The sequence below is a fragment of the Podarcis raffonei genome, chromosome 8, assembly GCF_027172205.1.
Source record: "Podarcis raffonei isolate rPodRaf1 chromosome 8, rPodRaf1.pri, whole genome shotgun sequence".
NCBI lineage: Eukaryota > Metazoa > Chordata > Lepidosauria > Squamata > Lacertidae > Podarcis > Podarcis raffonei.
The window spans coordinates 27,127,054-27,150,467 of record NC_070609.1 but is presented as its reverse complement, the minus strand read 5'-3'; the positions used below and the strand labels follow the sequence as shown (position 1 = coordinate 27,150,467).

The following is a 23,414-nucleotide window of genomic DNA, read 5'->3' as shown; positions in this document are numbered from 1 at the left end:
GGGTTTGAGTTGTTTGGGAACCAAAACGTTTGGGAACTAAGCTGTTTGACTTCCAAGGTATGACTGTAGTGGCATTCTGCATGTTTCCTACTCTGAGCATAAAAATAATAAAAAATAAAAATAAATTTAAAATAAAAATAAATAAATTGAACGTTACTGTTCTTGAAGGAAATGGATAATGAAACAAGAGAAGCTGGATTTAGATGGGGGTTTCTTGGTCTGTCAGAAGCTGACACTGTGACATTCAACCTCAGAGACGAAAAAGAAGCACTGAACTCCTGAGAGGGAAGGTATAGTTTAAAAAAACCACGATAAAACAATGCATCCTTATTCAAACAGCAGTTTAAAGTTTAACCCAGTCCTGTGCTCCTGACAATTATTATCTTCTTCAGAAACTTGTTGGGAGAGAAAGGACTACCCAACCCTCTCAGATGTTCAGGCCCAATTATGAAGTTGGCTCCAAAGCCCAACGGTATGGAGGACAGTTATTTGGATGGTATATTTAGATTATCAGCTGTGTATGTGCCAGAGGGGGAGGGCCCTGAGGAATAAATGCGGTTCCTGAAAGAGTCACCCACAAAAGAGATCGGAAGTGCAGGTGCTATTCCAGACTCACAAAACTGTCCTTGCTTTACGACAAGAAAAGAAAAGGAAATTTATGACCAATGCAAGAAGTATGGCTTCAGTATTAAGCTAGCCTTTCCCCCCCTCAGACACACGTACCAGTTTTGTTCAGAATCCAGCCTGGTGCAAAATTCTGTTGGACTCAAAAGCTTGCTCTCACTAATTTATAACATTTTGGCTGGTAATTACAAAGGGCCTTGGGAACAGATCAAAGTGGTCAGGTGGGCACATATGGGGTAAGGCAATCTTGCAGGTAAATTAGTCCCAAGTTATAAGGGTTTAATATACCAATCGTAACACCTTTAACTTCGTCCCAACCCATGTAGCTCTCTGAGCATAGATGTTTCATGCAGACAAAGTCTCATTCCTGTCAGCAGTCTTGCTGCAGCATTCTGCACTAACTTCGGCTTCTGGTTCAAGCACAGAGGTAGCCTCACGTAGATTTGACTTCAGGTGTCTCCTAGTCCAACGCCCTAACCACGACACCCCACCTATTCCCCTGTATTCAGAGCTTGCTCTTGCCTTTTGTCTACCCTGGATGTGCCTGCAGGTGTCACACGGAAGGTGTTGAGTCTGCATGGCTGGTGTTGAGAACTGTTCCGCTCGTTCCTCATTTCAGTCTGTTTCCTTTCTATACACATTTCAAATGGTGCTCTCCTCTCTGCGCCAGCCAATCAGGGCTTCCGTCTGAAACTGCAGAGTAATGCTAGACCGTTGGTTTGTGCGGTTAGTTAGATAAACTTTGAAGGGAAGTTGGGCAACAGCTGAGGCTGCACCTTTTTGGAACGCTGCTTTCATAAAAAGTCACGCCCTGTTCCTCAATCCTGTTCAGTTTTGAATCTTGGAGGCTGACTGAGGATTTGCTGTTCTCACTTGGTTCATGCATTAGCTTGTGTACAGGTTTTTGCTAAGTCTTTGTGTTAAGGTATGGAGAAAGAACAGGCAATGTATGACGGGGGTGCACAGGGTTCACCTTATTTCCCTGTGCTCTGCTTAGGGAATGGTGACGAGTCAGTCCATTTCAATTTCTCCCCCTTTATCATAGGATCAAAGGATGGTAGAGTCGGAAGCGATCCACAGGGTCATCTAGTCCAGCCCCTTGTAATGCAATTTACCATTTTTTCAAAGCTTAAATTCGGTTCTCCACGTTTCCATAGCAGTTTGTGAACTTTTTGTAAAAGTCCTCATGAACCTTCACCAGCATTTTAGTGTGTGATTTTTCCCCTAATGTACACACCTGTCTGTATGCAATTGTGCCTAATACATACTACATTTTTGCAAACCAATTTCCCCTAATACAATGCACAGAATTGTATTGTTTCAGAAAGTGCAAATTTGGTAAGTTCACATTTAAAAACAAACTGAATCAAACTCCTCCCCTTTCCCAAGCTCTGCTTCAGGTCCTCATGTCCTACATCAGGCTTCCTCAACCTCGGCCCTCCAGATGTTTTTGGCCTACAACTCCCATGATCCCTAGCTAGCAGGACCAGTGGTCATGGATGATGGGAATTGTAGTCTCAAAACATCTGGAGGACCGAGGTTGAGGAAGCCTATCCTACATGCTCACTGAAAACTCGGTGGTTGATGGATTACAGTTCTAGCCCACTTTTTCTCCCAAAGGGCAGCAAACAACAAAGCATCAAAACCATACAATATAAAACAAAATAAATAAAACATTTCAAAACAGTCATATATCATCACAGCTAATGATTCCAAGGTTGTCAGGCATAGTTATGTTTCAGCCATCTCCAAGCATGGATCCTTAGGCAGCCAAAATGGCTCAACCCAGGCACAAAAGGAAGGTATCAACAGGCTTGGGGGAAGACCATGGTATCGATCGATCAATCAATCAATCAATCAATCAATCCTTAAGGCGGGGGGCCCCCAAAGAATTCACTGAGGACTGAGCATGCTTAGTGGCCACAGACTGCTAACTGCCTGTTGAGAAGTGGAGCTGGGTAAATGGAGAAAGTGGGGAAGGGGGTGGAATGGAGTGTCCTGGAAGAGGGCTTGGCTGGCAGCTAGCCACCCAACCAGCCAGCCAGCCAGCCAACCAGTAAGTCACTGCCTCTCAGCCTAACCGACCTCACAGGGTTGTTGTGGGGATTAAATGAGGAATGGGAGAATCATGTATGCCCCTGTCTGCTCCTTGGAGCGAAAGATGGAATATCAATGAAATAAATAGCTAGCTAGCTATTTAGGGCAGCTTCTTGGAGGGGTTGCAGTATACAGGCTAGCCACAAGGTGGTACACTCCCCTTAAATTTGCTTTCAGCTGTCCCAACTCTCATTTTTAGCTGCTTACCAACTGAACATTTACTCTGCATCCAGTATGCTCATACCGCTGATTTGGGAAACCCTGTACAAACTATGTAAGCCACATCTATACACATCTGTGCAGTTAGCTTCTTATGAAATACTGTGTTTTGATATGTTCCCCCACCCCAAAATAGCTATGATCCAAATTGGGACAAAGAAAAACCTGGGACTTGTCTGCATTTCAGAACTAGTTAGTTGTTAATCCAATTCCTCTCATACACAGACACACCCGCAATATTAATTAGACCAGAGTAGTCCACACAGGCATGTATAGGAGTAGCAACTTTGGTCTTTTCTGTTTATAGTTGTAATAGATGTTCCCTTTTGTAATTGTCTCCACCTTTTAATTTGTTGATTCTATCATACTGATCAAGTAACATCAGGCCATGTATGCATGCAGATAGTTTTGTACACCTTGCTTAAAAAAAATATTCTGCCCAGGAAGTGTGCAAAAGCACACAGATATCAGGTGTATTTCTCCACTTTTGATCCCTCAGAGTTGCACAAAACTAGAAAACTGCCCAAGGAAACCACATTAAATGTATTTACATAAATAAATAAATGTTGGCCTGCAGTATTTTAGATATTTGCTTTTTGTGAGTGTGTGTGTGTGTGTGTGTGTGTGTCTGGCACTGCTTGCTCCTATATCATTTACTAAGTACAGCAAAGCCATCCAAAATAGAATGTTTTTCAGAACAGAGTTAATTCAGTTATATCTACTGATTAAAAGACTTTTTAATCTGTTGACAAACCAGTTAAGCAGCTTAAATTTAGAAAAAAGTGTGCATTTTGCTGAACCTCCAAACAGCTGCTTTTCTTGAGACATTGAGAGAAATAATTTGGTTTAACAAACAAAAATAACCACTACTTGTTAGGTTGAAATGACATACCTGATTATCACCCCCATCCTAAACATCAGAGCCAATCAGCCTAAAAAAATAAGTAAATTCTTAACTCAGTTTGGTCTCTCCCATTAAAAAAATTGACTTTCCAATTTGTATAAGAATGTTGAAGACTTTTGTGTCCCAGGCCAGGGGGTCAGGAACTATGATGGGTTAGTGGGCCCGATCTTTATCTCTTCCTACTCAGCAGACCATCTTTAGAGAGCACCCTGTGATGTCAGCTGATAGACAGGTCGGCATGGTTTGGGGGAAATGGCATCACAGACCAAATTGGACCCCCTGGGAGATCAGGATTAGCCCATGGGATGGAGATTCTACACCCCTGGTCCATGGCAGAAAATCCAGATAGTATTGTTGCTTTTGCTCATTCGACCACCATCCACTGCTATGTTCTCCTGTGTAGACTGAAGCCACACTTGTATAGTTTGTTAATTTTAGGGGTGAGAGGTGGGCCTTACATCACTTAGTCACAGTTATGGTTACAGTTACAATTTTTTTCAATATATTATTTTGATTGACTTTCACATCTTAGTGACTTTTTAAAGCTCTAGTCTCAAAAAGTTCATAAACCTATATTTAAAAACAGCAACAACTTGAGAAGTGGCTCAAACTATAAGGATAGAACGGGCTTCCAACACAAGCCCAGATGGACCACTGGCTTAGCCTTGTCCTCAGCGGTGTGGGAAAAGGAAGAAACTAGACAATGCCTGCTCACAGCACGCTTACAGTTACGGTGTTTGGAAAATACTTTGGGGGGAAATAGATAGTTTTGCCATTCATCTCCAATGCTGTCCACTGACACAAAGGCCGGAATTCAAACCTTCCTGTGTTACATTTATTAGAAGAGAAGAAGACTGGCACTTTGCCTCTGCTGGCGCAAGCCAAATACTCATTCCAGGGCAGGTTTTGTAGGCTGGGCTCTGTATATGCTGTGACTGTTGGAAGTGTGAAAGCAGGGATCATTCAGTTTGTAACTTGGGGGTTAATTCTGTTAGTGTTAAAGCCAAGTAGCCAAGAGAGGGACAAGTGGAGGTATTGCGCAGCAACCAAGGAGAGTGGCGCAAATTCACTGAGGAAGCAAGTGGTTGTGTAGTTCTGAGAGATTTTTCTAATATCTTTTTCCCTCTGCGTCTTTGGTTGAATGCCTCCCTGCTATGTATGCAACCTGACCTAAGAAGCACAAAACTTCTCTGTCCCTTTCTCCTCAAATTATACACTGATTCTCTTAACTTTACTCAGCAAAGTTTACTCAGGGCTCTTCTTTCTGGACTCCATCTACGTTATTTAAGTGCCTTTGCTAACAGTGACTCCACAAAGGAGTGAGACCCTGTCAGCATATAAAACTTCTGCTCAGAGATTGGCACCAGTAGCTTGTTTGCTACTGACCCCAGTTCAATGTATAACTGTTAGCATACAAAGTCCTTAACAGCTTGGAATCAGTTTACCTGTGTGGGATCACTTTATCCTTCATATGCCCACTTGGCTCCTTCAGTCCACAGAACTGCCTCTGTTAATGGTTCCACATAATACTAATTAAATCATTTTTATTTTTATTTTACGGTGGCAGCACCTATGTTTTGGAACACCTGACCTATTAACATCAGGCAGAGACTTCATTGTAATCTTTTTGGCGTCTGCTTAAAACATTTTTGTTTAAGCAAGCCTATCCAGACACGTAGACAGTTCGCATACATTTTATCTCTTTCTAGCTACTGTTGATCTTAATCACCTTTGAATTACCTGTTTTAAACTGTTTTTATTAATTATTTTAATGCTTTGCTTTATATTGTAAACTGCTTACAGGTTGTGTTGTTTTTACAATCAAGGGGTATAAAAATGTTATAAACAAGCAAGCAAGCATACTTCGACGTCAGTTTTTTAAGAATTCCATCTTTATATAGCAATCAGTGATAAGAGATATTCCATCACAGATCTATGTGTAAATGTAATAAAGTTGTGCGGTACTATTTTTCTAGAAAAAGAGGTGCAAGAACATCTTCTTTGTTCTCTTATAATGGCAATGGCGCCCACCCTAGAAGTGCCGGAACTCAGTTCCAGTGAGTTCCAGCTGGGGGAAAAAGCCCTGAAGTTTTGTCAAACTTCAAAAAGGGAGAAAGGAAATAGTAGCTGGTTTTCCCATGCCTCTTATTAGGCCCATCCCCCCCCCCCGCCCTGCAATTTCCCACAAATATATAATTCAAATCCTTAGCTCCCTCCTGATGGGAATCCCTCACGCAGATGTGCGAGTCATTCACTTTTGCCTTTGTGAGTGTTTTGCCACACTGAAAATAAGAAGCCATTGGAAACCAAGATGATTCACACCACAGGAGGCAGCAGTCAGACTATTTTAAACATTTGTTTGTTCTTGTCTGGCTTGCTATTTCCAGCCCAGCATCCTCTCACTTCCCAAAAGTAGGATTTGCCAAGCCTGTGTGCTCTGCTGCCTGAATGCCTCATTTCCCTATCACTGACCATTTTCCTTAAGTTGCATAATTATTATCATTATTAACATCATCACCACCATCATCATCATTTTTCCACCCAGGGAAAGTAGCTCCTCCAGATAAAGTCTAGGTGTGAAATAATTTCCACATCAGCTCTGGCCCTGTGGATTTGGAGCCCCTTCACACTGCTGTTTTATTTCCGGTGTATTCTGCAACGCATTTTTGACACAATAATAGTGCACTGGTGGTGGATTTGTTCTGCTTTTTTAGTTCTGCTTTACTTCCCCAATGTTCCCTAGCCACATTGTTGCTGTCTGGAGAGGCTGCAGCACTACAAATGCTGCACAAACAAACAAACAAACAAACAAACAAAACCCACAACATTTATGGGATTCAGCAGCAAATTACAGGATCTGCCTGATTCAAAATGAAGTGGTATGACCATACCAGAACATTTGCAGTTGCAAATAGTATTGAAAGCAGGATTGTGTATGGGGAGAAAACTGGAATTTTTCAGTTGGCTCTGGCTTTCGTTGGCTCCAGCTCCCCCTAGTGTTGACCTCCCTGTGTTCTGCCCTACTAATGGGCACCAGCCACCACTGGCTAGATCAGGGGTTGTCAACCTGGTCCCTACAGCCCACTAGTGGGCGTTTCAGGGTTCTAGGTGGGCGGTAAAGGGTTCTGCAGCACAAGCAGAATCCTCCTTCTATCGAGCACTGGTGGGTGGTAAGGAAATTTTACCATCAAGAAAGATGCATTAGTGGGCGGTAGGTATAAAAAGGTTGGCTAGATGGACCAAAGGACTTGTTCTGTATAAGACAGCTTCCTATGTTACTAGTAAAAGACATGGCTAAAAGGTTTGCTATTGGCTACAGCTTACGGTTAGTAAGGATAACCTTGGCTTAGCTCATACTTGGCAGGAGTGACTGCGAGCTCCTCTTGGGGAGCAGGCATGTTCACACAGTCCAGGTAAGCTGTTGTTTGGCTTATTGTGCTGTGCAAGCCAGACCACAGATCAAGGCTTTGGCTGCTCTCTAGGAGGTTACTTATTTTGACTAGCCATAGTAAATATATTGCTGCTGGTGGTTTGCTTTTGCTTTTCTCAGCAAGAGATGCCCATGTACCCTTCCACATAGCTGTGTGCGATTTCCCCCTGCCCTTTGGCCTTGTTATCTGGACAGCTGGAGTAGCTTCGGTGGCAGCATCTGTCTCTGTCACTCAAGCTGCCTCTGCAAGGTTTCCTTGCACCGAGACCTCCCACCCCAGCCCCGGATTGCTATTTCAGATGGGACATGTGGAATCTTCCACTTTGGAGATGTGACAATGGAAGAAGGAAAGGGCATCTTTCAGCAGGAAATCATGCTTAGGGACCCTGGTTTGGCTGGCGAGTTTTAAATCTTTGGAGGTTAAGGAGCAAGGGACCAGTTCCTTTGTGTTTGCTCGTTCATTCATTTAGCAGCATTTCAAAGCCAATGAGTGATTTAAAATCTCAAAGCAGCATACAAAATGCAACAACAGAAAACCCAGTATCATAAATAGCAGAGATGCAACATCAGAAACAGGTTAAAAGAAGAATTCAGAAATAACAGGGTCCAGAGGAAGCCTAACAGGGAACAGAGGAAGCCTAAGCAAAATAGATAGGTCTTTAAAAGACACCTGAAGCAACTGATGGGTGATGCTCCATGACTGGCAGAGCAAAGGACATTCCACATGGCAGGAGATACCCATTTGGGGTCCCCGCCCTGTGATATTCTGTAGGGCGTGGTGCCACCAGTAGAATTTCCCCAGATGATCTAAGTGATCTTAGCGGTCTATACAGGGCCAGGCAATCTTTCAGGTAACCTGGTCCGAAGCTGTTCAAGGGCTTTCTTTATATGTTAGTAACAAGAACTTGAACGTTGCCCAGTACCTGATCAGCAGCCTCTGCAGTTGCCTCAGCCAGGGCCGGATTTAGGTTTGATGAGGCCCTAAGCTACTGAAGGTAATGGGGCCCTTTATATGTCCAGCTGTCCTTTGTCAACAACAAATTGTCACTGCTTTTTGTGTTGAATATATGCTATATGGTAATTTATGGACCTAATAGGTATCTAAAGCCATTTGCACATGCAGAATGTAGGCACCCTATCTGTAGAAATGAGCAAACTAGTGATATTTGTGGGAGCAGGTTAGCAGGCGGCGCCCATTACTTACATCATAGGAGCCTACACAACACAAAACACTGTTGCTGTATGTAGGTTTTATTTTATTTGTTTTTTATCTTACATGAACGTCATCTGTGTCCCCTTTTGATCTCCAAATGAAAATTCCCTCCAGAGTGCTCGTGGCATAAAAAGTTACATGATTTCAGCAGGAATCTATGGGACGTACACTGATGGGGAACAAAGTGTGACTGCCCCAAAATGTCTGAAAGCTGGATTACGCACAACCTCCCTGATACCACCATGAGCACAAAATATAATGAATATACCATAAAAAGAATGTCCAAAGGCTCTTTATAGAAATGGAGCTGCTTTGTTATGTATTGGTGCTGGGGGAATTGCAGTTTATGTCAATTATTTATTATTGCTCGGAGCATTAATATATAACACACACACACACACACTGTTTGATTGTAGCAAAATCTCTAAGCGGTCTAAAATAAAAATAAAAAATATCTATAAAAACAGTTTGTCGTTCTTTTTTTTATTATATATTGTGTAAAAGTAATCTCCTGTATTTTATATCGCAAACATTTCTCTTGTTTTATTTTCCATTTGCTATAGTAACTCTACTGGGGAAAAAATATTATAATTGTTTTTCATAAAAAGGAGCAACATTCTGAGCAGTTCAAAGACCAGCCACAAAAATAACCTCTGGCAACTGCTATAGGTTCTACTGTGGCTTCCTGCAATTTAAATCTCCCCAGGAAAGAGTATGATCAAAACTTCCTCTTGACTGGGAGAGAGCAGGGTGGGGTGGGGCAGAAAAGAGGCTCTCACTCTTAACCCTGTCAGTGCCAGACAGACCCAAGGGCCACAATTAGATCAATGCATCTGAATAAGTAGACTTTCTGGTCCATAAGCGCTTAGGCCATTTAATGCATTTGTTTGTCTTTAAGGTGCTAAAACACACTGTTTTTGCTGCAAAAAGAGACTCACATTGATACCTGCCCTATATAGTAAAGGTAAAGGTACCCCATGACCGCTAGGTCCAGTCATGGACGACTCTGGGGTTGCGGCGTTCTTCTCGCTCTATAGGCCGAGGGAGCCTGCGTTTGTCCGCAGACAGCTTTCGGGTCATGTGGCCAGCATGAATAAGCCACTTCTGGCAAACCAGAACAGTGCACGGAAACTCCGTTTACCCTCCCGTCGGAGCGGTACCTATTTATCTACTTGCACTTTGACGTGCTTTCAAACTGCTAGGTGGGCAGGAGCTGGGTCTGAACAACGGGAGCTCACCCCATTGCAGGGATTCGAACCGCCGACCTTCTGATCAGCAAATCCTGTAATCTCAGGGTCAGTGGTGGCTGGTGTCCACTGGAGCTGGTAGCATTGTAGGGAGGGAGGCTCCCAGTAGGTGGTGCCAGAGCCAATAACAGGCAGAGACAACTTCTTCTAGTTTTGTCTCCATTCTCCCCCCTGCTGAGTTCTACAAGGGCAATAATAAGAAGGGGAGAAAGCTGACAGCTCATGCCAGGTTGTAAGTAAGAGGGCAGGCCAGTGGGAGCTGTCTGAGGTTAGCAGGGCAGGCCCCCACTCACCCAAACAGACTTGTCATTTGATGGGGATAGTAAGCTTTTTGTACTTCAGATAATTCTCTGTTCTCCACCTTACGTTCTCCTTCAAATGACTCCCTTTCCACACTTTCCCATCCCTCAATCCGGATTTTATTATATCAGGGATGCTCTGAAAAGGAGAGGGTAGGAGAAAACCTGAAGGGAGCGCGGGAAATGCACACCAGCATAAAGTGTGCATTGAGATGCACATGTTGGTGAAAGGAACATACAAGAATGTGTTATATTTGGGATAACTGAGGTGCAAAAATGTATATGTTAGGCAAAATCACATACAAATGTACACTTTATGCTGATGATTTTTAATGAGGATATGTGTTTGTTTATAGGTTTGGGGATTGTTTTTTTTACAAAAAATTAAACTTATGTGGAAATGTGGAGAACTGAACTTAAGAATAGAAAATATTAGAAACTGACAGGGGGGGAAACTGGCGGATTTACCCATCCTGCAGTGCCTGGAGACAGGCAGGCAGGCAGGTCATGTATCCATGGTGATGGCCAGAGGAGAATGACTGCTGGGAGGAGTGCAGAGAACTGAAACACAATGGTACACCTGCATCAGCACAACCAGATGCCTTAATCTGCTCCAGCTGCAACAAAACATGTCTCTCCTGTATTGGTCTCTACAGCCACAGCAGGTGGTGCAACCTTCTAACAGTTTGACTTTGCCCATAAAGGCACACTCCTCCATTGTCTCCTGAGACGGATGAATGCCAACAACAAGGCCATTTATTTATTTATTTATTTGATTAAACCAGCCTTTCACCATGGGGCCCTCAGGACAGGTTACAACAACCATACGAATAAAAACCACCGAGAAAGTCCTTTCCCAGGCTGCCATTCCTTGCACTTCTGAGGGTGGTGGACTACCATGAGGGGCCCCCCTGCCGATCTTAAAATTCAAGCGGGTCTGTACGGATGGAGGTGTGTGTCCAGATATTCAGGGCCCAAGTTGTTCAGGGCATCAAGGCTTGCCAAGGCACCTGTGAACACATATATGCCCAAAAAGGCCCTGCTATCCACAAAGTCCCCTCTCCCTACTCATCCCTTGTGCTGAAATTAAGCTTGAAAGAAGTGTTATACTATCGCAGGGGTCAGCAGCCTAAGGCCAATGAGCCACAAGCTGCCCATGGGGGTTGTTTAACTGGCCCATGGACTCTCGCCCGCTCGGTTGGCTCCCGTGCGTGAGGACCGCCTTCCGTGACACAGGCAGGCTTCCCATTGGCTGCAGGCATGCATGCCTCCTCCACGCTGGAAGGAGCGCTGGAAATAGTGTTTGCGCATGCATGCATGTGCACACGCACACACACTCCAGCCCACCGCGGCGTTTGCGGGACCGTGAACTGGCCCAAGCCACAAAAACTTTGCCAACCTCTGTACTATAGCCTATATACCAGGCTGAAGTGTGAGCTTGGTTGTAGGGAATGTCATGCCCACAGCAATATCTCCAATTTGAAAATGTCCCCACAACCCCCAAAAGATTTGATTTAGGGATATGTGGGTGTGTAAACACACACACACACATGGAACTGTGGTTTATCCCTGACAGAGCTGCAGTTCCCAGCACCTTTAACAAACTACAGTCCACAGGCTTCGTAGTGGGAACCATGTCATTTACACATGCTTTGAATGTGGAATTGACCATCAGTATACTTCATCAGCTTCTTGCAGACACAATAAGTCAGTTTTACACCTAAGTTGCAGGTGCAGCACATGCAAAAATGGCACACACCCAAGTCCTCCTCGCTTTTTGGATTTCCGAAAGCAAATGTCATTAACACAACACAGAGGGATGTGTGAGAAGCGGAAGGGTTAATGCTGTTGGCAGAAATGCAGGGAGGCTCTGGGGGGCAATAAAGACTGTGGCATGGAAGGGGTCAATAGCATCATGCCTGGGGCAGCTCAGTTCAGAAAGGGTTAAGGCAGGGGAGGGAGGGAGCTTGTTTGTGTCTTCCTGCCCTGGCAGCCCATATTTACCAGCCAGCCTGCTGCTGCTGCTGCTGCTGCAGCTGCTGAGCTCACTTTGCCCGTCTGTCTGGCCATCTTTTGCTGGAGATGGCAAAGCAGCGTTGACATGTCTTTGGCCAGGATAGCAAGGTGAGTGCCTCTTTGGGGATAACCCTACCTGCTTCTAGAGGCTCCCTGCCTCCAAAGCCAGCGAGGGTGGGTCATAGGAAGCAGCCTTATAGCGAGTCAGACCATTTGCTCATCAGGATTTTCTGTGCTGCCAGGCAGCGGCTCTCCAGCATTTCAGACAGGGTACCGTCCTAGAGTTACCTGGTGATGCCACCGGGATTGAACTTGGGACCTCCTGCATTCAAAGCAGATACTTTTTTGGAAGGGTGGTGATGTCTGATTAACTGCTCAGGTAGGTGTGTGTGTGTGCTTTATGAACTTGGATGAACTGAGGGTCTTCCTGCTCTAGGCAATCTCCCAAAAGGAATCTTGTGCTGTATGAATTTGGATGACATGTAGATTTTTGAGCTCTAGGAACCCAGCGCCTCCCCCCTCCCCAAAAAATAGGAGTCTTGTGGTACTGTAAAGAAATACTAACAAATGCATTGTGGTAGCATAACTTTTGGTAGACAAAATGGGGAGGTTCGAACAACGGGGTTTTATGAGTACCAGGTGAATACCTTCTTGTTTTCTCAGATCTTTTAATTTAATTCACAGAGCAATCCTATGCAATCAGTTCCATAGGGCTTACGCCTAGGAAAGCGTGTGTGTATAGGCTTTTAGCCGCAACCTATTTGATTTTTGCTGATGGTTGCATTGTATGAGTCTTTTAGTTTGGTGTTGCTCTTGTAGATTCTGCTGTTCTTGGTGTATTTTTGCTCACTTTAAACATTTTTATATATTTTGAAAATCTGTAACTTGCCCTAGAAATTCTACTGAAGGGCAGGAGGCAGATCCCTGTGATCCATCAATAAAGACCAGTGCACAAACTTCAGGAAAACACTTTATATGCATGTGACAAAATGAGATTTAGCATACAGAAGCACTGGACTTGTGTGCCACCCTCTGGAAATGGGTAGAATATTGTAAGGTTCCTAGGTTGAATCCTTAGCATCACCAGGCACAGCTGGGAGAAAATCCTGCCTGAAACACTGGAAAGCTGCTGCCAGTCAGTGCAGACATTGCTAAGCACTCAATATAAGGCACCTTTCTATTTTCCTAATGCCTTAAGACCCCATTTTCATTGTCGTCCTTACAGGCAGAACTGGACAGACCACCCACCTGCTTTGCTAGCAGGTATTTCCTGTGGTGAGCAACCCAGAATGCGACTCTCTTTCTTTTTTAGCCTCCTCTCGGGGGAACGGAGCTTGGAGTTCTTCTCTCTTCTCAGTCCGCTGCACGTAGGTATCCCATTTGGCCAGGGCTGCCCTGTAGTTAAAACCCGCCTCTGGCGGGTGTGTCGCAGGGAGGAGGGAGGCTGCTTGCCCCAGGCGTGCTTATTTATAGCTGTGGATTCAAGAGGCAAAAAGTTCAGCCGTAATTGGGGGGTCTGGTTCTGTAGCCTGGAGAGGATGGCTTCTCTCCTGGCATCCTAGGGAGAAAGCTGGCTGACCTTTGCAAGGTTTAGAAGGAGGTGGGTGTCCTCCTCTTGGGGTCAGCCTACGGAGTGCGTGGCAGCAAGGAATCGGTTTTTTTTGCTTTGCCACAGAGTAAAAAAAATGATGGGCGGCTGTAGCCAATCCTGGCTCTCTGAGGGCTCCTCTAGACAGATGGGTGTGTGAAGACTGTGCGTTGGTCAGCATGCACTGATCTACACACATAAAACTAATTCATGCACAGGTGTCTTCCAAAAACCCACGCCAACCCCATGCTTGTATTCTGCAGCATGTAATGGACACAATAATAAGGCTACAATTTCATGCATGCTTTAGCGATTGATTCCTCTTCTCAGGAAACTCTGGGGGTTGTAGCTGTTAAAAGGGAATAGCCTCCCCCCCAAAAAAACCAACTCTCAATACCCTTGCCAAAGTATAATTCCCAGCATCCTTTGCGGGGAAGCCATGATGGTTTAAAGTGGCATGATACTGCTTTAAATATATAGTGTAGAAGGGCCCAGTATTGAAAGCAGGACCCGGTCTTCCTATATTGCACTTTTATTAAGTGCTGGGCTACCTCAGTCTGTAGGGCATGAGACACTTAATCGTGGGTTTGAGCCCCATGTTGGGCAAAATATTTCTGCATTGCAGGGGTTGGGGGCTGGATGAGTCTTGTGGTCCTTTCCAACTCTACAGTTGATTCTATGCTTAAAGCATAAATTATCTTGGCAATCCTTCCCCAAACCCTATATGCCAATCTAGTATTATTATTCCCTTGGGGTTGAAGGGAATCACATGATGAAAGATGGTGGCCTACCTAAACCTATCCATACTGGAGTTTTTTGCGGTTTGGAAAGAGACAGGAAATGCTTTGGCAGTGTGAGATGAGTGGATTATTAACAAGGAGACATGAAAATATCCCACAGCCAGGAGAAATGATTGATAAATACGTTGTCTGGACGGACCCCTACTAAGGTGCCAGCTCATAAACGTGGGAATGACTACGAGTTGGGGCGCAGGAGAAGCAGTCTCCCCAGCATCTGACAGTCTGCCTGGTACAAGGCTGACTCTGCAGGAGACCCAGTATAAGGAAAGGGGCATCACTTGAGGGGCTGTACAAAGGAATCTGGGCCTTTTCCAGGATGTGCAATTTCTCTCTTTGTACTGATAACCAGATATACTTAGGGCCCCTTCTAGATGTCCCGTTTATTCAGCATTCATGATGATATTGGGGCAGCCATATGCAACCCTGCTTTTGATATTCTTTACTCCTGCCAAAGTTACACTGCTGCACTTCCAATCAGCACATCTTCTGCAGCTTAAATAATACACCCCCAATAAAACCTCGGTCTGGACGGGCCCTTAGTGCTGCTTTTTGCCCCAAACCATGGGCAAATACAAGACAAAAGTAAAAAGTTGCACAGGGAAAAGAGGAAGGGAGAGGCAGTGGGTAGCAGACAGCTCAGGAAACAGCTGGTCTTTTCGCTACAAGGGATGGAGCAATGGGGACCCTCTGTAGCTTCCTCTCCTCTTGCAATAGGGCTGGGAAGCTACAGGAAAGCTGACATTGCTGATTGCGTAAGGATTAACATTGGACTCACATTTGGGGTGACTCAAGGAGCCAGACAGTTGCTCAAGCCACTTGCAGAAGCTGTGTTTGAAGACCTGTCTATCATGGCATCCCCGGAGGATAATAGCTTTCACTGGGTAGGTGTTAGGTGGCCCTATTCGTTTTCATATAAAACAATGAGAGGTTTTACGTATAATTTTTGCTAAATAAGATGAATTAGTCATGCACAGTTTGGTGACAGAATAAATGTTCTCCGTATATGAAGCTTCTCCTTTGAAACCCGCCCCTTCCCCCAATATCTGCAGTTAAGGAATCTTGAATAGCATGGATGACAAAAAGCCCTGGCCTAATTCCCTAGAGAACTGCTTCCAGAGGAAGTTCAGACCGTTGGTCCATCGACCTCAGTATTGTTTGTTGGTCTTCAAGGTTGATCCATCTCTGGAGTAGAATTCTTGCTTTGGGTTCAAGAGGGCCCTGGGTTCGGTTCCTAGACAAGCCCATCTGGTCAGGAGAAAGAGCCAGGCTGGATCTACACTGACCTGTTTAACTGAGCTGGATGGACAAAGGCCTGACTCAGTGTAAGACAGCTGCCTTACGTTCCTATTTAACTCAGACCTTTATTCAGAACGATGAGGACTAGAATCTCACTTTATGTTTAGGGGAAGGGCCGTAGCTCATTGGAAGAGTGCGTGATTTGCTGGCAGGAGGTTTCAGGTTCATTCCTGGCATCTCTAGGTAAGGCTGGAATGTCCCGTCCCAAAACCCTGGAGAGCTGCTGCTGTCAGCACAGATAATACGCAGCTAGATGGACCAAAGGTCTCAGTAAAAAGCAGCTTCTTAGGTTCCAAAAGTGTCCCCCCCCCCTCAGCCCCCACTATTTACAACACACATTATTTGCAAAAACAAGTGGCCAAGTGTGGCTTTTTTTATTTGTTTCTGAGAACTCTTTAAGTCTATTTGGATTAACGTAGCAAGGAAAGACTCATTGCATTTCCCAGAAACAAATGGCTTTGAGCTACTTAGCATGTGCCAGATATTTGGTGTGAATCCCATTTACTTTTCTGTTCTGAGTACCCCCTGTGTATGATGAAGTGGCTGTTGCTGAACCATTTGTGTCTCTCCTAATAGAGAAGTAACCATCTGTGATTCCTACAGGGTGGGAGGAGTGAAAGAGGGGGAGGCATTTGCCACCTCTGAACTAAGGGCCGGGACCTGGTTAAGGCCTGCTGAGATAACAGCTATATAAAATTATATTATTAGTCCGCACAACAACAAAGATGTACATTATTCCAACAGGAAGGACCATGAGAATAAGACAAAAAAATTATATTTGCATATACAGTATGCTGGTTCTTAGGTGAGGTTGCAGCTGAAAACGACTCAAGGGATAGTTCAGTAAGTAGAGCATAAGACTATTAATCTCTGGGTCATGAATTCAAGTGCCACGTTGGGCAAAAGATTCCTGCCTTGAAAAGGGCTGAACTAGATGTCGCTTGTGGTTCCTTCCAACTCTACAGTTCTATGATTCTAAGGCTAACAATCTAGCTGTGTACACACTGTACCTTTAAAGCAGGGGTCGGCAACCTAAGGTCCATGGGCCACAAGTGGCCCACAGGGGTTGTTTTACCAGCCCACGAGTCGCCCCCAAACCGAGCCAGCAGCTTGGCAAGTCTCTGCACTAAAGTGGCACAGCGTGGTGCGGGGACTCGCTTCCATGGCACCAGAAATTGCATCTGTGCAGATGCAGATGCCGGAAATTGTGCTCACGCCCGCACGCGATCCAGCCCATGGAGGGGGCTCCATGGCAGTGAACCAGCCCAGGCAAGGTAAACCTTCTGACCCCTGCTTTAAATCATGTATTCTCCCACCTCAAAGAATCCTGGGCCCTGTAGAGATGCAATTCCCAGAATTCTTTGAGGCAATCAAATCAACCTTAGCCAGTGGTTGAAGTGGGAATCAAAGGCCATTGCAGGGGGGAGGGGGAAAGGGGCCTTCTCTGAATTATGCCAGGCAGGTGCAGAGCCCAGAAGATTGCAGAGGGTGACCCCCACCATTTCCTCCCTAGAGCTGGGAGGAGACCATCAGAGCCTCCAATTCACCAAGAGGCCAAGGAGTGCTGTTGCTGCCACAATGGCAGTTTCAATGCGTTCCTTGGAGGCTGGATCTGCGCTTTCAGATGGCAATGAATGTAATAACTTTGGGGAAGCACCAGAGAACAACTAATAAAGGGGACTGGTGCATGGACATTTCAGTGCAAATCCACCACTAATGCCCTATTAATGTGTTAATGACATGCCACACTGCTGCAAAATAATCCTGCGCGCACGCACAGTCAGTCCCCATCAGTCTGGAAGGGCCCTAGACCCTAGGTTAGCAGTCATGAAATCTGACAAGCCAGTAAGCTTCCAATTCTGCCATGCTTAGCCAATGGATTAGTGGGTCTTACCAATGAGGTTCCACCAGTGACCTGCCATATTTCCTCCCTGCCTCTCCTCTGGACTCAGCAGATTCCCCCAAGCTCTGCCCTGCTAGCCCTGAGATCAAAGGCAAGCCATCCTGTCCAAAGGCACCTCCCGAGTTTCTTGGCATTTCTTTCTGAAAAGGAAGCAGACATCAAGGTCCTGCGTCAGCCAAAACCCCTTTAGATTATTCCAAGCTGCAGAGAAGCGAAGGCGAATCCATGACACTCTGGTGGCTTTTTCCAACCTCCCGCTGTCTCCTCCTTCCTATAACTGACCGCCTGGAGGGGAGTGCAAAGATACCCTTTTCCCTGGCAGAGTTTGCTTTGTTCTGTGGACGGCTGAGACCGTAAAGATAAGATTGCTGGCTCCTTTATTTTTTCCTGCTTTGTTTCCTTTTGGAACCTCAGCACACAAAAAATCAGAGCCCTTTGACAACATGCCCAGTAGAGTTTCCTTTTCCTGGTCGGGTCATTCCCACTTCAAGTGCTGCTGTCTAGAGTTTTGTCTTGGCTCTTGGCTGCACCTTCCTTGGGGCAGGTGCACTGGCCTGGTTTTCACATACGGAGTCTTTTGATGCTAGAACACAAAACTGAAATTCTTCCCCTGCTCATGCTTCCACGACTGTGAGTCACCTCTCTAGAGGGTCACTGTTGTTGCATGCCACCCCAGCCTCTGAGCGAGGCAAGATTCCTTGGCTTCCAGATACTTACCCAGGGTTAGTTTTCCTTGGAATGAGGGACAGCATAGGAAACCCCTTGCTGATAGCAATTTCCATTTAAATGGCATAAGGAATGGTAGCTCTCTGAGGGGAATAGGGGCCTCTCAATAACTGTCAGAACCCTTAACAAACTACAGTTCCTGGGATGCTTTAAGAGAAGCTATAGCTGTTAAAGTAGTATCATAGTGCTTTAAACATACAGTCATACCTCATGCTACGTTTGCTTCATGTTACGTCTTTTCAGGTTGCGTCCCGTGGCGACCCGGAAGTACCGGAAAGGGTTACTTCTGAGTTTCACCGCTCGCGCATGCGCAGAAGCGCCAAATCGTGCCACGCACCTGCGCAGATACGGTGCTTCAGGTTGCGGGCTTTTCATGATGCGAATGGGCCTCTGGAACTGATCCCATTTGCAACCAGAGGTACCACTGCACTGTGTGGACATAGCCTGAGTCAAAACATTGCAATTCACCGAATCAGTTATATGTCCACAGTGTATCAACACCAACAACTGCTCACCTCATTCAACAAAAATCATTCACTGCTAGGATTATTATTGTTAGTCACCAACTGTTCCATTCTTTCTAGAGTCATTTCCTCTGACAGATATTATTTCACTAATTGACCACATTCTCTGCTTCTAGGGCAACTGTTGACCTGTTGATACCCACCCACGCCTCTATTCACAGAAAAGGAATTTTCCTAATCTTCACAGCGTGAGTGAACTTTTAATGACAGGAAGTAAGAAGCAGGAAGCTGGTTACAAGCGCTGCCATAGGAGTTCAGCTGCGGATTCTGAAGAAGCCAGCCAAGACCAAGAGTGGTAAAACCACCAACTTAACCTATTGCCCAGTTCAGGGCAAAGCTCTGGCAACCATCCCAACTTCCCAGAGATACCTTGACATCGCAAAGTCTCCTCACAACTCTCCTTCTGAAACTGAAGGTTGCTCATTATCTCAGTACTGTGGACATAAAATGAGGCCTCTGTCTCCCGGAGAAGGACTTTCCCCTCTTGGGCTGCTCAACCGACGGCCCGACTACCTCCGTAAGCAGCTGGAGGGGAGTACCGGGGGGCGGACCCCAAGTGCCGTGGAAAGGCTGGAGGCCGATAAAGCCAAATACGTCAAATCCCAACAAGTCATCAACAGTCGCCAAGAGCCAGTGCTGCTCTGCTACACCTTCCAGTCGCCTGCTTGTGGCAGAAGAGCCTTGACCCTCCACCAACAAGGCGAGTTCTCTCAAGTAGGCCAAGATGGCCTTGGGCCCAAGAAGCTGCCTCCTTCTCCTCAGTCGCCCATAGCACGGAGAGGGGGCGGCAGGCGCATGCTGAGGCCTGATTCGCTTGTCATCTACCGGCAGAAACGGGACTGTTCGGCTGTCAACAAGGAGAACACCAAAGGCTACAGCCTAGTGAGGCGGCTGTTTCAAGGCCCATTGAGAGATGGGCATGGTGCCTCCCCTTCCTCTAGAGGCATGTTGGGAGATGGACAGCTACAAGTCACGCAGGAAGAAACCTCCATGGTCTGGGTGCCGGCAGAAAAGGAGGAAACAAGGACCATAAGTTCAGTAGGCATACTAATGAGGACATCTGTGGGACGTGCTTCTGAACGCAGCCTGGGACACCAGCCTAGCTCCCAGCTGGTTATGGACCAAACCTCTTCTTCCACGAGTCCAGAACCATCAGATTCCAAGAGAGAGCTGGCACCAAGTTATTCTCTCCCTCTCTCGGAGAAAGAGCGTTTTTTTAACTACTGCGGCTTGGACCAGAATCTGGTGGAGAAGCTGGGAGCTGAGCGGTTCAAGCCAGGGAGCTGGGAATTGGGGTCCTCCTGTGTGGTTCTGGGGAGCGTGGGGTCAGCCAGTTCTGAGCATGACTGTCTCTCACTCAATGAAGAGGAGCTGTCTGTGGAAGAGCTGAGCGAGAAGCCACTCACGTCGGTCTCTGTCATTGAGCGAAACGCCCGTGTCATTAAATGGCTGTACAGCTGCCAGCAGGCCCTGTCTGTGGCCAAGGAGTCCACTGTGTGAATGGAAACATGGTCTCAAATGCAATTCTTACCACAGGAAAGGCCAGGCGGTTGGGCCTCACTGTTCCTGTAACCTTGCAAGTGCCAGTCATCTGCCTAAGTGAGGGCCCAATTCTTGCCATCTTGATGATGGCAACATTCCCATCATGGGAAGCCAAGCAGGGAGTGTCTCTCACCATGGAATTATGGCAATTAGTGTATATTGGGTGCTGTTTAAAACAGTCCTGCATTGCCTGTATGCAAATATGCCTGTGAGGTAGAAAGGGATACACATGTCAGGACCAATGTGATTTTCAACTGAGGTCTAAATTATGAAGGCAAAATTTGGGGGTTTGGGGCAAATAATTTTCCTCCTCTCTTTCCCCGCTATGAGTAGTGGTGACCAGCATATAAAGTATATGTTCTATAGCAGTGATGGGGAACCTGTGGTTCCCCAGATATTGCTGGACTACATTTCCCATCATTCCTGACTCTTGGCTATGTGGACTGAGGTTGATAGGAGTTCAATGATACCTGGAGAGCCACAAGTTGCAGGAATATGAGTAAATCTTCCCCTCCCGCAGTTATCAACAGCAAGCATGGTGTAGGGGGTTAGAGTGTTGGACAGGGAAGGCTTGGGTTCAAATCCCCCATGAACCTGCCTGGGAGACCCTGAGCCAGTCCTATGCATTTTGTCTAGCCTACCTCACAGGGTTGTTATGAAGTTACAACCAGAGCATCTCATGGGATAACCCCAAAGTTCTGTGGAGGGGTGTGATGCAAACGTGATCAACAGGAGATCATTAGTGTTACAAAGCACTTCTCAGGCGTAGCCCTTCTATGTTTTCAAGCAACAAGCTGCCAGAGAACCACCACTGTGGCTAGTGGGGTGTATACAAGCCCCAGTCCAGGCTGTGTGGTTTTCGTGCAGTCTGGGAGAAACATTTTGTGGTTGCCAGGCCCTTGACTCTTTACTGAGCCATTCCGTGAAATGTAAGCAGGAAAAACAGGAGCAATCTCTGAACTGGCACAATCTCTAGGGCAGGCCCCCAGTGCTGCACCCAATTCTCTTTCCTTCTGTGCCTTCCTTCCTCAGACATTCTGCAGATATTCAAAGCAAAACCCATGTTTGTATCTCTTTCCTTGTTTTCAGAACTAGCTTTGATAGCTCAGGATGATGGGATTAGCTTTATGAATGGGTATTAATAGAAGCGCTCAACCTTTTTCTCAGTGATCGGCCATGAACATAAGAAGTGTCCTGCTGGATCAGGCCAATGGCCCAAGTAGTCCAGCATCCTTTTCTCACAGTGGCCAACCAGGTGCCTTCGTGGAAGCCCACAAGCAGGGCCTGAGCACAACATCACTCTCCCCAGTTGTGATTCCCAGCAACTCGTATTCAGAGGCGGACTGCTTCCAACGGTGCAAAGCAGAACAAAGTCATCGTTGATCTGAAACTGATGGGTCCTCCTGAGGGCCAGCTAACATCTTATTTACAATTAAGAAATGTTACCTCTGTCCCTGAATTCTTAATAAAAGTGAAGCTTTTTGAAGAATCGCTCCATGTCGAAGGTTTCTGGCAGAAATGTCATAACTTACAGAATCAAAGAATTGCAGGGTTTGAAGGAATCCCGAGGGTCATCTAGTCCAATCATCTCCTTCAACTATGGGTTCCTCATCTCCAGCATCCCTCTATGAAGCTTGAGTGAAACAGTTAGGACAGCTGCTAGGTCGTCTTTGGTCAAGGGACTGGGTTCAAAAAGGCAACATCCTGCACTGCAGTTGGGGACATCAGGCTACTATTAAGGGTTGTCAGCCCTTTGGGGCCAGTGGGTGCATTTGGAATTTTGAGCAAGTGTCATGGGTGCCCATCACAAAATGGCTGCTGTGAGGCGTGGCAGAACACAAAATGGCTACCCCATCTGAAAGCACAGAAAATAAGGCTAGACCACAAAATAATGCGGCAACTCCCATTAGCTGGCACTTCAGAGAGGGAAAGGTACCTATGCTGCCCACTGCCACATATGACCACAGAGAGAAGCTCTTTGTACCTCTTCTCTTTTCATAACGTTTAGGAAGGTAGACAGTGAAATGTGGACCTGCTTCAGGGGACGTTTTCATTGTAGGTGGGGCTGATCCAGTGCAAATAGGAACCGAGCAGGAAGAGCAAGGGGTCTCTTGTACACTGTGGGGTTCTGAGGGGATAGTTACTGAAACCTTTCGTGGGCACCATAGGCAGTACTGGTGGGTACCTTGCCATCCATGAGTATCATGCTGGTATCTCTCCACAGCTAGTTTAACGGCAGGACATGCAATATGCAGGGTTTTATACACTCTGACACCCCTCAGCATCTGCCCCCCCCCGAGGCAGCTGCCTCATTTTGCCCAATGGTTGGGCTGGCCCTGGGCTTCATTTGAAAAGTGTGTAAATGTGGATGCCATTGTAAAAGTTCAGCACCCTAAGAGTTCCACAGCCTCTCTGATTATGGCCAAACTAGGGGATATATGAAACGTGTGATTACGTTTCATGTTATCTGCTGCTGGCGGTTGTTTTCAAATAGCAGCTAAGGAGGGCTCTGGTGATCAAGACCACAGAGGAGGGAGGGTTTAACCTTTTCCATTCTGTACCGTGTTTCCAACAAAACTAACCCCCTCATGCTGATGCTGTTCACTCCAGAAGTAAGCAGTGGTAACTTTCCATCCAGATGAATAGAAGTTTTGCAGGGAATGTGGGGATTTTCATGAGACCACAGCATGGGGAGAAGGAAAGGTTTGGTGATCCCAAGTCTCATTGTGTTAGGCTCTGCCTCCATTTATTTATTTCTTAAAACCGTATGTGCTATGTAACAAACCTGGGTTTGCTGCCATGTAATGCATGGAAAGTTGCAAATAGGGTGGAATCTACACACATGTTAAAAACGTTGTGAAAATGTTTTTTTAAAAACCGTTTTGAAAAATGCATTGAATTTGCTATAGCTCACAGTCGCCATCTAGTGTCACAATTGTATATTGAACTTTACAACACATTCAAAACATTTTACTGTATTTTCAGC

General features: G+C 45.8%; 1 protein-coding gene across 6 annotated transcripts; it reads left to right on the top strand.

The window, feature by feature from the left end:
* Nucleotides 1–11,995: 11,995 nt before the first annotated feature.
* FAM110D (family with sequence similarity 110 member D) lies at nucleotides 11,996–21,917 on the top strand. 6 transcript variants are annotated; one of them, XM_053398712.1, is made up of 3 exons: nucleotides 11,996–12,157; nucleotides 13,275–13,416; nucleotides 19,048–21,917. In XM_053398712.1, exon 3 carries the CDS (start codon nucleotides 19,334–19,336, stop codon nucleotides 20,384–20,386), a length of 1,053 nt encoding a protein of 350 aa, XP_053254687.1. In that variant the 5' UTR covers nucleotides 11,996–12,157; nucleotides 13,275–13,416; nucleotides 19,048–19,333; the 3' UTR covers nucleotides 20,387–21,917. The 6 variants fall into 6 exon arrangements, with proteins under 6 accessions (XP_053254687.1, XP_053254684.1, XP_053254686.1 ...); XM_053398709.1 differs by having other exon boundaries at nucleotides 19,003–21,917; XM_053398711.1 differs by lacking the exon at nucleotides 13,275–13,416.
* The last annotated feature ends 1,497 nt before the right edge of the window (nucleotides 21,918–23,414 follow it).